This window comes from Squalius cephalus (assembly GCF_949319135.1).
Source record: "Squalius cephalus genome assembly, chromosome: 24".
NCBI lineage: Eukaryota > Metazoa > Chordata > Actinopteri > Cypriniformes > Leuciscidae > Squalius > Squalius cephalus.
Window position 1 is genome coordinate 15,466,589 of NC_137145.1, and position 17,048 is coordinate 15,483,636.

At 36.3% G+C, this 17,048-nt stretch overlaps 1 protein-coding gene across 1 annotated transcript in view; it reads left to right on the forward strand.

Annotated features, from left to right (window-relative positions):
* Window positions 1-17,048, forward strand: part of fat3b (FAT atypical cadherin 3b) — a 60,056-nt gene that overhangs the window by 37,815 nt on the left and 5,193 nt on the right. The window contains exons 20-28 of the mRNA XM_079860616.1: window positions 1,544-1,821; window positions 3,169-3,710; window positions 3,884-4,015; window positions 5,272-5,429; window positions 5,683-6,157; window positions 6,248-6,401; window positions 10,027-10,820; window positions 12,945-13,046; window positions 15,281-15,340. Of these exons, the coding sequence (XP_079716742.1) occupies window positions 1,544-1,821; window positions 3,169-3,710; window positions 3,884-4,015; window positions 5,272-5,429; window positions 5,683-6,157; window positions 6,248-6,401; window positions 10,027-10,820; window positions 12,945-13,046; window positions 15,281-15,340 (2,695 nt within the window). The remainder of the gene's footprint in view (window positions 1-1,543; window positions 1,822-3,168; window positions 3,711-3,883; window positions 4,016-5,271; window positions 5,430-5,682; window positions 6,158-6,247; window positions 6,402-10,026; window positions 10,821-12,944; window positions 13,047-15,280; window positions 15,341-17,048) is intronic.

Consider the following 17,048-nt stretch of genomic DNA (forward strand, 5'->3'; position numbering starts at 1 on the left):
ATTAGGAATGACACACAATAACAATATTTTCTTCACAAGGGTCTGTGTACCTTCTGGTAATTTGATTTTCTACTTAAAAAGAAATAAGAAATGAGAAATGGTTTGATTTTTTTTTTTATTATTATTTTGTTTAAGAAATGGAAAAATTAAAATGAAGCTAGATTTTATTCATGGGTAAAAAAATGAGAGATTATGCTTTAATATTTGTTTTGCATGCATGGGTGGTCCTTTTCAACTCACCCTGTCTTCTATATAGCCTACTGTCTGTCCCATCATGCAGAATAAGAGTCTGCTCTGCAAATTAGTTACAATAACGTTTCTTCATACTGTTTGACTGTTGCTTATATTTCTTGCCAATATACATCTCGTTTACAGCACAACAACACACTTCTCTGGTCAGCGGAGCACCGGTGCGATTCCTTGCATTGTTTCTTGATAACAGCGGAAAGAACTTAAAATACGAATTTTTTGTCATACAGATAAGAGTAAGACATCATTCAAAACTGTCAACTTATTCCCCAAACTATATCCTACGTGGAAGACTGAATGGATGCAGGACTTGAATGATCTGGAATAGCGACAGTAAGGCATTAACATGATCTTACTTCAGTTCATAATTCCAAAGTAATTCCATAATTCCAGCCTATGATTGGACCTTAAGACACTCCAGTAGACTAATTATTATGGTGAAAACGTAAGCAGTTTTTTTATTATAAATAATATTAATTATTTTTATGTGGGGTTTGGTTTTTACCATGAAACGCAAATATAATATTTGCTATGCTTATAATAGCAAGTAAAATGTTGCATCTGGGTTTTTTTTTTAATAGGCTTTTTGAGAATAAAATGAATAAAAATGAATAAAATTTTCCTCCATGTTGTTTTAGATCACATAAAGCCAAATGCCATTTTATTATGAATTAAATCAACTCTGATTTGTCAATAACATGCATCGGCCGTGAAAAAAAAAAAATAAAATAAAATATATATATATATATAAATATATATATATATATATATATATATATATATATATATATATATATTTTTTTTTTTTTTTTTTAATCTTGTAAGTGCAGCTAGTAGTTCTCGTGAACAAACTTGTCTCGCCTGCCATGTATCTTCTATAGAAAATGAACTGAGCTCACGGTTGCTGCGTATACCATGTAGTATAGAAGAATAGGGACAGTAGACTGTGGCGTTTCAGGGCCGCCCACACATTCATAACAAATATTAAAGCATAAACTCATTTTTTACCCATGAACCAAAAATACGAAAAACTTAATTTTTACGTTTCTGAAAGAAAACAAAAATCAAACCGTTTCTCATTTCTCTTTATTTCTTTTTAAGTGGAAAATCAAATTAACAGAAGGTTCACGGACCCACAAGTGATATTTACCTTGATTTTTAACATAAAACATAAAAGTGTCTGTAGATAAAGAAACACTCATGTAGCTGCAGTGACATTTCTAAGGGATTAAATACAGTTCTTTAGTTTAAAGCTTTAGAATTGTACAAATGTGTTTTTGTCCTTGTCAACAAGGTGCGTGACTCTGGGAAGCCTCGTCTGTCTTCCACATCCTTTGTGTTTGTGCATGTCATCGGAGACAGCCTCTTCAAACCTGTGGCCTTCCCACTGGAAATCAACATTGTCATGGCAGCAGATGTGTTTCCTGGCGGGATTATAGGGAAGATCTATGCCACAGACCGAGATGAGAATGATGTACTCTCTTTCAGTCAGAGACCACAAACTAAGAGCCTTTTCAAAATCAACAGACAGGACGGGAAGATTGTGGCACAAAATGGCCTGGAGCCTGGAAGGTAAATTAAATGCAACCTTAATTTGAAACAACATTAAGTCAAGTGTGTATTTCTTCAACAATGGGCACTTGTGACCTTGTTGACCTTGATATAAAAATATACTCTCACTAATTTGTTTTATTTAAAGTTTAAATAGTCCTGCATGTCCTCAAACATGCTAATCATACAGCTTTATTGCTAGCATTTATGAAGACAGTTAATTAATAATTAATACTTTTCTGGCTTGTTGCATTATTTCACAAAATTACAGCTTGATTATAAATTAAGAAAATAATTCGGTATAAAAATCTATTTTTTCTATTGGTGCAAAATTGTCAAATGTGGTGGAAATGACAGCTATGGCACTGTCAATATTTGTGTAATTCGATGTAACGTAGATCATTTTCACATTAAAAAGTTGAAAAGTTTATTTCACTCTTTGTTAACAATTTCATAGTTGTTGTTTTAAGTAATAATTAATTTTCTTGGACAAGCATAAAACAACCAAATCTAGACATTTAAAAAAATGTTGCATTGTAAATAGTTTCTCAGACTATTTGTGAACTTTTATAGAACCAAATTAAATGTAGTTTTAATAAATAAACCGATTAAAAGTGCCGGTAGTAAACACCTATTAAAATAAATGGCTTGAATCTCTCTTTCTTCAATAAATTGGTTAATTAGCAGATTCAGATATAAACTGAAATCATAATATTATTGGATAATCAATATATATTTCTACATGTTTTTGTGATTGTGAAACTGCAAATTTGCTTCATAATAATCAGTAACCAGTGTTATTTTAGGTTTAATTTAGTTTTTTATAGTTGTGTTATTTTGAATTTGCTTTTTATTTTTTAATTTTTAGTTTACATGTTACTTTTAGTTTAATTCTTGGTGATTTGTCATTTAAAAAATATATATTGCTATTTAGGTTTATTTTTATTTTTTACAGTTTTAGTTAGTTTTAGTTTTTATATATTTCCAGTTAATAATTGTAGCACCTAAACTTACATTTATTTCAGTTTATTGCCAATGCAACATTTCCAATTTTAATTTAGTTTAAGGTTTTCAACTAATATTTTAACTAATATTACAATAGCCTCATGGGCAGCTCTTCGATGTGTAGCGCAGTTGCGCTTCATGCGACCCGATTTCGAGTCCCAGCCCGTGGTCCATTTCCGGACCCCACCCCCCTATCTCTCTTACTTCACTTCCTGTCCTCTCTCAAAACTGTACTGTATCTGTATCCGAACAAAGCCAAAAAGGCCAGAAATAAATCTTTAAAAAGAGAGAAAAAAAAAATTATTAGTTTGTTTTAGATTTTTGATAATGTTTGTATCTGTAACCCCATGTGCTTTCTCCCAGGTACTCCCTAAATGCTACAGTCAGTGATGGGCGGTTTTCTGTAACAGTGGCTGTTAGTGTCCAGGTGGAGCAAGCCACAGATGAGATGGTGCAGAATGCAGTGACTCTGCGTTTCCAAGACCTGACCCCTGAGGATTTTGTGGGTGTTTACATGGAAGACCTGAAGAAGGTTCTCCGTAGCTCACTGGTTGGTGATGGGACGGGTGTTATCGACGGGTCAGACCCACTCCACATCTTGGGAGTGCAGCCAATGAGTCGCTCCGGTCAGCTGGAGGTGCTTCTTGCCATGGAGACTCCGGATGGGGGTTTTGTGGGCCCAGGGGAACTGGCTCTCAAGCTGGAAGAGGCGAAGGGTTTACTAAAGGGAGCGCTCCGGGTGGTCAACATCCTGGATCAGAGCTGCTCAGGGGAGCTTGAGTGCGAGGAGAGAGTCTGTGAGCTCACCCTCACTCTCGATCCCATCGGCCTGGTCACCTACACCACCTCCAGAGTGAGCTTTGTGTCTCCACGCTTCAGCAGCAAAGAGATGTGCACATGCCCGGGTTAGAGCTCTGCTGCAGTCTCCAATGATAAAACGGGCTAAACTAATTCAAATATTTATTCTAGGATGCATTTCATAGTATGCATTATTTATCCTGGTAGATTAAATTCCAGCAGTGGCTTGAGTCGCAGAATATCCATTTGCTTGCTTTCTTACTTTTTGTGCCCATTGCAGGAGGAATTTGTCCATCTTCTCTAGAGCTTTGTGATGGCCAAACGTGTCCGTCAGACATGCAGTGTGTGCGCAGCAGCCCCACAGCGCCCTCTCTCTGTCAGTGTCTGCCTGACACACTCGACAAATGCGCAGGTTAGACTCAAATATGTTTTCACGCTGCTCATTTTTAAACTCTGGCTTAAGGCCACTTTTGACCCTGGCTAAAGCAGCATTTCATATTTCAAAAAGGGGGTTAGCAACACTTTTAACATGTAGAATGTAACCGTGAGTTGTGAGCTGGGAAGTGTTTGTCACGTGTTTAGTTAGCAGCATATAGGCTATAGGAAGTAGTTAAAATATTTAATAGTGATGGCAAATGCATATAATGCATATAATGCGTTTTTTTTTAAAGCTATGTATATACTGTCCTGGAAATATTACAAAGAAATATTTCTCACTGATTTTCATTGAACATAACTTTATTAATTTGGTTCATAACTGTAAAGGGAATAGTTTTACCTAATAAATATTTTCTTAAAAAAAACAAGTACATTTTATTTAAACATTAGATTTTACTACTGCTCATACCAAATTGTAAATAATACAAAAAATAAATTAAACTGCTTTCCTTTTTTACTCCATAATGTATTTGTATTCATTTTAAAGAGTATAGAGATTGATGTGTGCATTCTATCTATCTATCTATCTATCTATCTATCTATCTATCTATCTATCTATCTATCTATCTATCTATCTATCTATCTATCTATCTATCTATCATCTAAATAATAATAATAATAATGAATTAATAAATAAATTAATATATAGATATTATTATTTATAATTATATATTTTTTTTTTTTTGTAAACTCTAAGTTTTTATACGAGGAGAAGACCTACCAGAATGTTTATTCTTTCAAAACTCTTTGTCATTGAAGTGTGTTTTATTACATTGTGCTGGTTTTAACCCTGTGAGAAACCTTTCTTAATCAGTTAACTCGTTTGAAGAATTTTTTAACAAAGTTAAACCAAATATAGTTATTAGCAAAAATAAATTGTAAACGCCTGATATAGTTTTACCATACATTTTTCTCTCCATGAAAATAGTCACAGAAGCTGGCATGGCGTTAAAAACAAACAAACATAAACTCTGGGGAAAGTGTATAGCATGATATAATACAAATGATACCATATAGAATTTTTTATTTTGAGCCCCTTTAGCAGTTTAATTTCCTTTCAAATAACATCTCTCTCCTGTGGGATATCCTATGGGTGTGTCAAACATATATTTAAGTTACATTTTTAGTGTACATTGTTGAGGTCAAACTTCTATATCTTTTGTGAAAAAAGTTTTTTTTTTGTGTGTTGCTTTTACTTGGACTGATTGATTTCTATGCCTGTGCTGGTAGGCCAGACATCTTTGAGTTTTGCAGGAAACAGTTACATCAAATACAGAGTGACGGACAGTGATAAGTGCGGAGACATGAAGCTGGGCTTGAGAATCAGAACGCTGCAGAGCCAAGGAGTCATCATGTACACACGCGCTGACCCCTGCACACTTCTCAAGGTAAGATGTGAATACACACACACTATATTTATCAATGTAATACTTGTCGCTTAAGCACATTTTCCCCCCACATTTTACTGTAATGCAAAAATCAACATTGCGTATCATAATGTAGCAATGTGGAACATGCTTGGCAAAGGGAGCAATGACAGACTCATCACTCATTAATCATCTTCATAGGTGCGAAAACTTCATTTGGAATTGTCCGATTGTGTTTGCTCTAGTGAGTGGTTGTGTGTCTGTGTTTGTTCAGATAGAGGAAGGGCGTCTGTGGTTTCAGATGGACTGTGACAACAGACTGGACAGCTTGGGCATCTCCGGTCGTCCGATCAATGACGGGTCCTGGCACACCGTGACCCTGGAACTCACCAGTAACTACACTCTCCTTTCTCTGGACGACAGCTATGTGGAGCGCCGGCGTTCTGCACGGGCCCCTGTCCTCATCTGGCCCCTGGCTGCAGACGGAACGCTATTCTTCGGGGCTCAAGTGTTGAACAGACCAGTGGGCAGAGGAGGGCAGAGGCCCCCACGGGCTCAAGGCGGCTTCCAAGGGTGCCTCGGGTCCGTCATGCTCAACGGGAATGAACTCCCTTTACAAAATAAGAGGAGCCGGTACGCAGAGGTAGCCGGGCTGAGTGACGTGAAGCTGGGATGTGTTTTATTTCCTGATCCGTGCCTCGGAGGGCCGTGCCAGAATGGAGCTTCTTGTGCAAAGCTGCCCTCTGGTGGTGAGAAATAGAAAGCGTGTATAACTCTCAATAGAGTTGTTCAGATTAGCTTGACTTCTAAGTCTTGGTTCTTACTGCGTTTGTCCTCAGATTTCTCCTGCAGCTGCCTGCCACAGTTCACGGGGTCTCGGTGTGAGTTGGAGGTGTCGCCCTGCGTGCCCTCACCTTGCCAGAACGGGGGTGATTGTAAGGCTGTGGGGAACACCTTCCTCTGCGGCTGCTTCAAAGGCTTCACAGGACTCATGTAAGACATTTTATTTCACCATGTACTGTTTGTGATTTGTAACCATTGACCAATAATCTTGCGTACATTTCAGACCTTTTCAAATTGTCACACCACAGACAGTTAATACCAAATATATGAGACCTAAAAGGGAAAATAGTCCTCATATTTATAAATATTTACATGTTTTAAATATATTTTAATATAATAATGCATATTGTTTTATTGGAGTAACCCAGTAGATCATGTCAACCATTTTGAACTATATAATACATTGAATATATATTTTTTAAGAGGTTATATATTATGTGTCCAATACAATAAGACCACCTGGTGAGCGAGATAAGTCTTTTAAATCTTTCTAAAATACTGAAAACTACATGTTTCATCTTTGGTTTCATTTTAAAAACACGATTGGTAGATAATAAAATTTTAAGAATAATATGCAGTGTGTATATATGTGACCCTGGACCACAAAACCAGTCATAAGTCGCACGGGTATATTTGTGGCAATAGCCAACAAAACAATGTATGGGTCAAAATTATCGTCAAAAATCATTAGGATATTAAGTAAAGATCATGATCCATGAAGATATTTAGTAAATTTCCTACCTTAAATATATCAAAAATTTACTTTTGTGAGTGGATCTCATATTAATATTAATCACATATTAATCTTAATATGTTATTAATGTCTACCAATCATGTTTTAATCACCAAATAGTTTTCATGAGATATGATCTAAGACCAATACAATATGTATTAATATAGTACATGTACATAATATAGTATTTAAACCAAATATATATAAATATAACCATAATATATTATAATATAATTAATTATAAAATCTGAAAGTCTGTGGACTTTATTTTCCATGATTGGTAAACATTAAAAGCTGTTCTATTTTATTTTTAAAGTCTTTTTTCTTTTTTTTTCTTTTGACAATCAAAAACATAATTACAATTTTGCTAATAATATTATATTTTTGTTTGTTAAATTGCTTTTAGTTAGAATTCTTTGGATGTAATATTTATGTTTATCTCGAAAAAAAAGTGAAATTGTGTTTCTTCTGAAATAATGTTTGGTAAGAATGCCTTGCATTTGAGCAGAATTGTGTTGTAGAGAGCAGGTAACCAGCAGCTCACTTTAATTACACTCTTCTGAAAGTCATTATCCTTAGTGTTCACCTTCTGTTTTCCATCTGAGACCTCGACTACTGGTTCAATAAATGCGTGACACTGTAAAATGGGTATGTTGTTTACTTGTGTTAATTAGACCTTTACCACTAATTACTAAAATCATTTAATAAATAAAGAACAGATTTTAGAGCAATCCATCACAGAAATCCCATTAAGGCTTCTCTAATTTCTTTGTGCTATAATAATTTTTTTTTTTTTTTTTTCAATATGAGATGAATTGGAGTTATTTCTCCACTAGATGATGCTGTTGTTTCTTTAAGCAATCCTAAACCTACACCTGAACAAAACTGACTGAGAAAAATTGGATACTGTGACCTGTACCTTTTTCCTTAAAAATGGCCTTTTATATTGTGAAGATAAAGTAATAAAAACCTAATTGCTTTTATATAACTACTATATAACTAATTTCTCTGCATTTCCAGCTGTGTCATTATGTTACGCAATTCAAACAACCCTCTCATTATGTTCTCTTATGCTCACTTGAGAAAGTCGTTAAAATTTCTTGCACTTAGAGTACAAGTTAAAAGGTCTCTGAACAGCAGATCATCACATATTTGCTGTTTGCAGCACAGTTGGGAGTTCGAGTTCTGCTAAATGTGAAAATGTATGAATCTTTAAAGGCAGCAAAAAAACCTCTCTCTTTCTCTCTGCTTCTGAGAACCAATCAGACAATGAGAGAAACACTAATGCTATGTTCGGAATAGCATAGTAGTTATTATTCATGCTGTTCAATGTATGGCAATTTTCTGTATAGACAAATTACCAACACTACTGTTGAAATATTGAGTTCAGTAAGTAAAAAAAAAAAAAAAAAAGAAGAAATTAACACTTTTATCTGAATTCAATTCACATTTATTTGTATAGCAAATACATATCGTTTCAAAGCAGCTTTACAGAAAATGCATGTCTATTACAATTTAAAGTGATCTGTCATCAGAGGTGACTGTGTCAAAACGAATGTCCATATGTCAGAAATGTACAGTTCTAAGACAATACAAATCGTGCAGTTAGCTGACATCATTTATTAAGGCAGAAACAATGAGCACATTAAAGTAATTATTACAAGTTGTGAACAATGGTTACAATCCAATAGAAATTGAGCATTGGTGCATGCAGATTCAGAGATTGCGTCATCTGATGAATTGCCTTCCTGATGATGTGGACTTAGTATTAGTGACTTAGATATCCTAGGCACTACCAAAAGTCCAGAGTTTTATAATATTTAAGAGCATGATGGATAGTAGGGTCATAGAAGGTCGGTTAAATACACAGGAGCTAAACCATTTAGGGCCTTATAGGTCAGTAGCACTACTTTGGAATTGAAACAGAGCCAGTGTAGAGATAATAAAATTGGTGTTATATGATCATATTTTCTTGACCTGGTAAGAACTCTAGCTGCTGCATTTTGGACTAATTGTAGCTTGTTTATTGAGGATGCAGGACAACCAGCTAGTAATGCATTACAGTAATCTAGTCTAGAGGTCATAAATGCATGAAACTACATTTTCTGCAACAGAAGCAGATAGCATGTTCCATAGCTTAGCGATGTTTCTGAGGTGGAAGAAAGCTGTTTTTATAATATATATCGAAAGACAAGTTGCTGTCTAATATAACACCCAGGTCTTAAACTGTAGAGGATGAAGTAACAGTACATCCCTCCAAATGCAAATTGTATTCTAAGAGCTTCTGTGTTCAGGTTTTTGGTCCAATAAGTAATACCCTCGTCTTATCTGAATTTAATAGAATATCTTTAACACACTCCTTCAACTTGAACTTAGGTTGTGATGAAATATATAACTGAGTATCAGCAGCGTCATCATGGAAACTAATTCCATGTTTTCTTATAATATTACCAATTGGCAGCATATATATTGAAAATAACAGAGGGCCTAACACAGATCCTTGTGGCACTCCATAATTTACTGACACTATTATAGATTTTTTCCCTGTTTAAATAGACAAAATTGTAACGGTCTGATGAACTAAATCAACTTAAGGCCTGTCCGTGAATACCAGTGTAATTTTGTTGTCGATCTAAGAGTATGTTATGATCTATTGTGTCGAACGCAGCACTAAGATCAAGTTTCAAATAAATGCTGTTCTTTTGAATAATCAAAAAATCTTGAGAAAAAATGTATCCCGATTTACAGAAAAATATTAAGCAGCTCGACTGTTTTCAACACTGATCATAATACAGGTTTCTTGAGCACCAAATATTAGGGATACGGATCATGTGACAATGAAGACTGGAGTAATGATGCTAAAAATTCACTCTGAAAACTCTCACTGCATAAGTAAATGATGAGATCATTTTCATTTTTGGAGAGAGTATCCCTTTAATATATAGTAGTATGCAGTATATACTGCACACACAGTATACAGTAAATAGGCTGTTGGGAATTAAATACTAGCTTTCTAACACAAATAAATCCTTCTGTCCACAGATGCGATGAGGATGTGAATGAATGTGAGAGGGAGGAGTGTGAGAACGGAGGGGCTTGTGTGAACACATTTGGAGCCTTCTACTGTAACTGCACCGTGGGCTTCGAGGGTCAGTTCTGCGGGCAGCCGTCTCTGGACGGCCCAGACACTCAGGCTGAGGCGCTGTCATACGTCGGACCGGGAGAGATCATCGGCATCGGCGTGTTGCTCTTCGTGGTGCTAGTTCTGCTGACCCTGCTGGCCGCATTCCGTAAAAAAGTTTTCCGGAAGGATTGGAGCCGAGGGGAGGCGGTGGGCATCTCCACAGAGACCAACTACATGCTGCAGAAGACGGGCATGGGATCCGAGGGCATTGAGTTCAAAGCCGTCCGGGTCAGTGGCGAGTGTCGTGCCAGCCTCTACCGAAACGACAGCGCAGGAGGGCCCCCCCAGGTCATGGTGCGCCCCACGGCTTACACGCTTCCCTGCTGCCAGGGAATCCCTCGAGGAGAAACGGAGAAGGCAGAAGGAGGGCTGGCCACCCTCTCCTGCCCTCCCCAGATGAGCACCTTCCAGGCGGATCCGCCGCACATCCTCGGGATGCCACGGAGAGGTGTGGCCGTCTGCAGCGTGGCGCCCAATCTTCCCTCATCCATGTCCCCAAACCCATCCGACCGCAGTCCTATCCGCAAACCACCGTGGGAAGAGGACGAGGAGGACGAAGATGAAGACAACATTATGGAGCATCGAGTCCAAGCTCTGGAGTGGGAAGACAGGGGTTATCAGGCGAACGGAGGGGAAGCGTACAGAACTGAGGGTAACGGAGTGGCGCACACACACACCACTCGTCTCAGATCAAACAAAGGTTGACAGAACTGCAGCCAGAGCGATTTCAGCGTGACTCCATAACTCCCCATGGCCAATTAAATGCCAGCCTTTGTGTGGATGAGATTATACATATGCACCCTGGTCTCCATTCGCAAAATCCGTCGTACAATAATGTGTGATGGAGTGCAATTACCTTAGAGATAACATGAGGCTTTCACACAAAAGGAGGTAGTGAAGCATTTAGAGTCTCTCCGCGTGATTCAAACAGAAACATCCACATGATAAATGTTATGCATAATGCTTTAATTACAATGAGATACATTAGTGGCCAAAAGTGATGGCAGGAGGGGATATTTGTTTTAAATGACCTGACAAGTTCAATGAAATCATCAGAATATGAGGAAAATATTTCATGTTTTGCAACTATTTTAAATATGAAGGAAGAACAAAACGCTAAACTTGTTAAGGTGTTTATCTGGCAAAATTATTAGCTACAGTTTTTATTTTACTATGCGAAAAAAGCTTAGAAAAACAAAAAGCTCACAGGAAAAAGCATATAATGACTACAACATAATCAGTTATCAATATTTCCTTGGTTCTCTCGTGTTTGTTCATTTTTTTACCTTTTTTTACCAATAATTGTCCACACAGTTTGACAAATAATCTTTGACAAATTTTTAATAATATGTGAATAAAGGGTGAATATGTACATTTTTCAAGGCCTTGCATCACTTTTGACCACTTCTGTATGAAAAAAAACTGGGTTTTACTCAAATCTCCTTTCTATCATTTCGTATTTAGCGAATTTTCAAATTGGCTCCATCTTGAAAATTGACCAGGGACTCATAAATTGTTTCAAAACAAACCAGTTTATAGTAATCAGAACCATCTGCCATGCTGTAGCAGCCAACAGGAGCCGTGCTGTAGAAATAGGCCAACAGGAGCCTTTTTTCCCTCATAAATTATTTAACAGTCTGGCCATGCAGGTAGACAGCTAGTACATGTGTGAGGGCGATTATTACACTTCCGCTTGTGTAACCGTGTTACATGCGTCCACAGATTTTCTCTGGGCATTGTGTTCTAAATCGAATGATCTTGGTCTTGTTAGTGTTTTCTTCAAGCAGAAACTCATTTGTCACGAACTGTTTGCTAGCTTTAGCAGTGTGTTGTCTGGGATGAATATAGGACGGATATTATTGCTCTTTCACTTTAGCAGATTTGAAAGATTTGCATGTCGTAGACTGAGAGGATTAAGCTTTCAATGCCGTTTCATTAGTTCATATGTGCATGTCTGATTTTGGATATTAGATGTCTGTTTGGTGAATGCAAATGGGCCAGTAGTTTAGAGACTTGACATGGCAATATTTTCGCTTGACCTACCACAAAAATATTTTAGCAGCTGTATTTTTTTTTTTTTTTTTTTTTTTTTTTCAAAGTTCAAAGTGATAGCAAAGACATTTATGTTATGTAATGTTCAACTTTCTATTGATCAAAGTTAAAATAAAAAAACAAAAATAAAATAAAAATAAAATATAACTTAAAATAAAATAAAAATATTAAGCAGCACAACTGTTTTCAACATTAATAATAATATGTAAAATTTCTTGAGCACCAAATCAGCATATTAGATGATTTCTGAAGGATCATGTGACACTGAAGACTGGAGTAATGATGCTGAAAATTCAGCTTTTTCATCACAGGAATACATAACATTTTAAAATATATTACAATAAAAAAACTATTATTTTAGTTAGTAATACTACTTCACAATATTACTTAAAAAAAAAAAAAAAAAAAAACGTTCAAATACTTTTTGTATTTTTTTTTTATATTTAAATTTCTTTCCAAAAATAAAGATTTAAACAATTTTGTACAGCTATAATATTACTCTATGACAGCTATAAATTCATAAACACTCTTTAGCTGGAAAATTATGACCAAGACATTGACAGCAACTCTCTCGATGGCACTGGACCATTGCTATTGTTGATCCCTGTTGCACGTACTGTGGTTATGACTGTATTTGCATGTGTTGTGTGAATGTATAGCACAAATGCATGTATTTGCACGTGTATGGATCTGTATAAAGATCTGCTGTTGTACTCTTCTGCAGAAGCTGGAAATGCAGCAGAGGTCGTCGCCTGCCTCTCCGACAGCAGCACCAGCGAGGCACACTCCCTCAGGTCTTTCCAGTCTGATTCCTGCGATGACAGTGGTGAGCTTTTCTCATGCATCGCGAGGTCCAAAGTTCTTAACATACCCTCCAAACAACCTCCCAAAAAAAAAAACTTCCACTCTTCAAAGAACTTTTGAAGTTTATCTCGCCACTCTGGAAAAGTTCAGCAAATGTTTTTAAAAGGTGGACTGTTGCTTTAGGGCATTTTTTCCTATTAGGCTTTAATCATTCAGTTAGTACTGTAACCATCAAAATATTAGGCTCTAGAATATACTGTACGTTTCACAGTCCAAATCCCACATGATCCTACAAAAATCATTAGGGCAAGACTGAAGCTTCTGAATAAACCACATAGTAATTTAGATAACATAATGAATGAACCCTTTGCGTTGATGTTTTCTCACTGTTTGTTACGTAAGCTTTGTCTTTGTAATGTAATATTTGTAATGATTTGAGACAGGCAAAGAAGCAGGCTGGGAAGCGGATCCACCTGCAGGTTTAGACTGATTAAAGTGCGAACACAAAGTAACAAAGTGAAACAAATGAAAACACGGAACAGGAGGAAACACACTAAACCAGAGAATGTCTATTCAACGACTGACAGAGAACAAGTGAAACAAGGGGCTGTATATACACAGGCAGACAAGCTTAACAAGATACACTGCAAAAAAATGCTTTTCTTAGTATTTTTGTCTGGTTTCCAGTCCAAATATCAAAAAATTCTTAAATCAAGATTCATTTACTAGATAAGTAAAATTAGATAAGATATTATGTCTTGTTTTCTGCTTAAAACAAGCAAAATTATCTGTCCATGGGGTAAGAAAAATAATCTTAATTCAAACAGAAACAAGATTATGTTTCTTACCCCATGGACAGATAATTTTGCTTGGTTTAAAGCAAAAACTTAATTTTGATTTATTTCCCCAGAAAACAAGACATAATATCTTATGGCATTTTACTAAATGCATCTTGTTATAAGATTTTTTTTTATATTTGGACTGGTAACAAGTCAAAAATACTAAGTAAGAAAAGCATTTTTTGCAGTGTAGACCTACAAAGAACTGCAAAACATGGAGCAAGACAGGAAATAACACAATTTTTATAACATAAAAACATGACGTGAAGAGACTCTGGCGTAGGAGAAACATTACAGGAAGGTACAGAAAGCACAGGACTGCTGACCATCAGAAGGTGACTGTGAGGACCCACTTATTCAACAACTGACAGAGAACAAGTGAAACAAGGGGCTATACTGTTGCCAAGCCAAGTTATGTACTCATTCTCATTTCATTCTGAACCCATGTGACTTTATTTTCTCAGTGGAACAACAAAGAAGTTTAGCAGAATGTCCAAGCTGCTCTCTTCAATGCAATGGAAGTCAAACTCTAATAGGAGAAAAACACACCACAAAAGACTCATAAAGCCACAGTCACACTAGACTTAGAGCACACAAAATTTCTACGGACACTGCAACGGCCAATCTTTTTTAAAAACATAAATTCAACATATGACAAAAAAAACTCGAACTTTAGATCCCAGCAAAATCCGAAACTTCTTTGCACGAGCTTGCATTTCCGGTGTCCCGCATTCGCATGCATTTGAATGCAAGTCAATGGAACGAAAAGTGTAGTTTGACTGAATAGTCAGTAAACCTCAAGCACTATATTACAAGTCTTCTAAAGCTGTACGATAGCTTTTAGTGAGGGACAGACTGATAGTTAAGTCAACTTTGGGTCACTTCCTATATCTATATACCTAAATGACCTGATTAAAAACACACAAATGCAACATTCCCACATTAACCTATACATACACTCTCACGCAACCATCCGTAATATTATAACCTAATATTAGGCAGAAGTAACAGATTATTCCATTCACCTAATTAAGATGACTTGCATTGTCTGATCTTTCCAAAAGGAAATCATGAGGATTAGTGATAACCGTACCCTGCTTTAACAAAGTGACAGCCTGAATAGGTCAGAGCAGTAATTACAATCCATCTGCCTTTGAAATGCTCTCCAAAAGCGATTGCTATTATGACTCAGTAGTGTATTATCAGTTCTGCCGTACAAAATAGATGTCAGACTGACACATCAGAGGTCCACTTGCTTTTGTTTAGCTGATTTCATGACGCTGGAGGATTACAAACAAGACAAAGTGATTTATATAAATGCTTATGTAAGGTTTTCATTGAATGTTGGATTTTGGTTTGATGTGCTTGATCATTTATTCAATTGTTGCCTGACATTTTACACTTGTTAATGTCCTAGCTTCCATCGTGACAGTGATACGACTGGTAAATAATGCAGTGGACACCATTGAAAATGAAGGTATGACTCAATTTTCATATTACTGAATGGTTTTTTTTTTCCTCAAAGGATTTAACAAATATTATTCTTTATTTTTCTGTTTTAAATATTATTTTTAGGAGTTCAACGCATAGCGCTGAAACCCTATTGTAATTTTTAGGATTTTCAAAGTTCAACATTCTGCCCTAAAAGTGATCGGGAAGACCCTACCGTAAGTTGTAGAGACGTGAAACTATGAGGGCTGGTAGTACTCACACCGTCCACAACGTCACTAAGGCTCGCCCCAGTCAGCCTGTAGGTGGTGCTACAGTGATCAAAAGTATGAAATCGCCCATAACTTAAACCATTAAGGTCCCATTATACTTCAAGCTAAATCGAAGAACGAATTGATTTCTATCAAAATCAGGCCAAAACGGAGTTCGAAACAGCTTGCCAAAGGAAAAGATCGCCCTGGCTGGTAAACACCTTTGTAGTGTACCACCATTGGTCTATGGTGATTGCGTAATAGGTAGGTGTGTGCAGAGGCTTCGCCTTCTTCCACTTGGAAATCTTTTCCACATCATTTCTCCTGTTCAGTCCATCGAGGTCAGACGTCCTCAAGTGAAAACATGAACATGACTTTACTAGAGTGGTGAATTGAAGAGCTCGTGCAAACAAACATATCCACGTTGCTACAATCAGATGCTTTTCTTATGCTTTATTAAAATTCTTGCTGTTTTCTCAAGGTTGTTTTGTTTATTTTGTTATTGAGCTAGCAAAGCGCGCAGCACTTATTCATTTAAACCCCACTCTTAGCAACATGGGCGGCGTCAGATGTTCGATAACAGGATATCGCTGCTATTTCGAACTTTGTTTTACCCTTAAAGGGATACTCCACTTCTTCCTAGTGGGTTCCTAGTGGGAAGAAGATCAGGCGTGACTTTTTACTGTGCCGAGTCGAAGTACTTCCAAAAGTGCTATTCCGCCATACATTATAGTTATCCTTTTTAACCCGCTTAGAAAAGCACCACGTTTTATTTTGTGTCACCATACTTGGTCGTATAACTACTCGTGTAACTGTTTTTAAATAGAGAAAACGTCGATGTGTTTGGTCACTTCTAAATTCATTGCTGCTAGATACCATTGAATATACTGGGGTAAGCTAAGTGCTTTCAAAGTGTCACCACGCGCTAGAGCGATTAAGTGCACGCACTGAGATGAGAGAGGTATGCATCAACTCGTCTTAGTTAAGGGAATAACATAGTTTAATATGAAAAAACGGTGGAGTATCCCTTTAAATGAAGAACAAAAAAGAACTTCGCCGTGAGTATATCGAGGCCTTTAGTCGCAGGCTCAAAGTGAACAAAACTTGAACAAAAATTCGCCCTGACGAATTCTGGTATTTTTTAACCTACTTTTGTGAACTTGTAGGTTTTTTCGCCCGATTGGAACCAAACCAGTGAAGAAAGATTCTCTGGAATCTGATTGTCAAAAATTGTCCAAAAAAATAAAAATAAAAAATCGTTTGTGACGGGATGAAATTTTCGAAGTGGGCTTTTACTAAAACTTATCTTGTTTTTTCCCCCAAAGGATTTAAAAAAATATTATTTATTTTTCTGTTTAAATATTATTTAATTAATTATTGATATACTATTTTAAACTAATTATTTATATATAAAATTAAAATGATTGTTTGTTCTGTTTGAGTATGATTTCATTTTTAGTAAAAATATTTAGTAATAATTTCAAA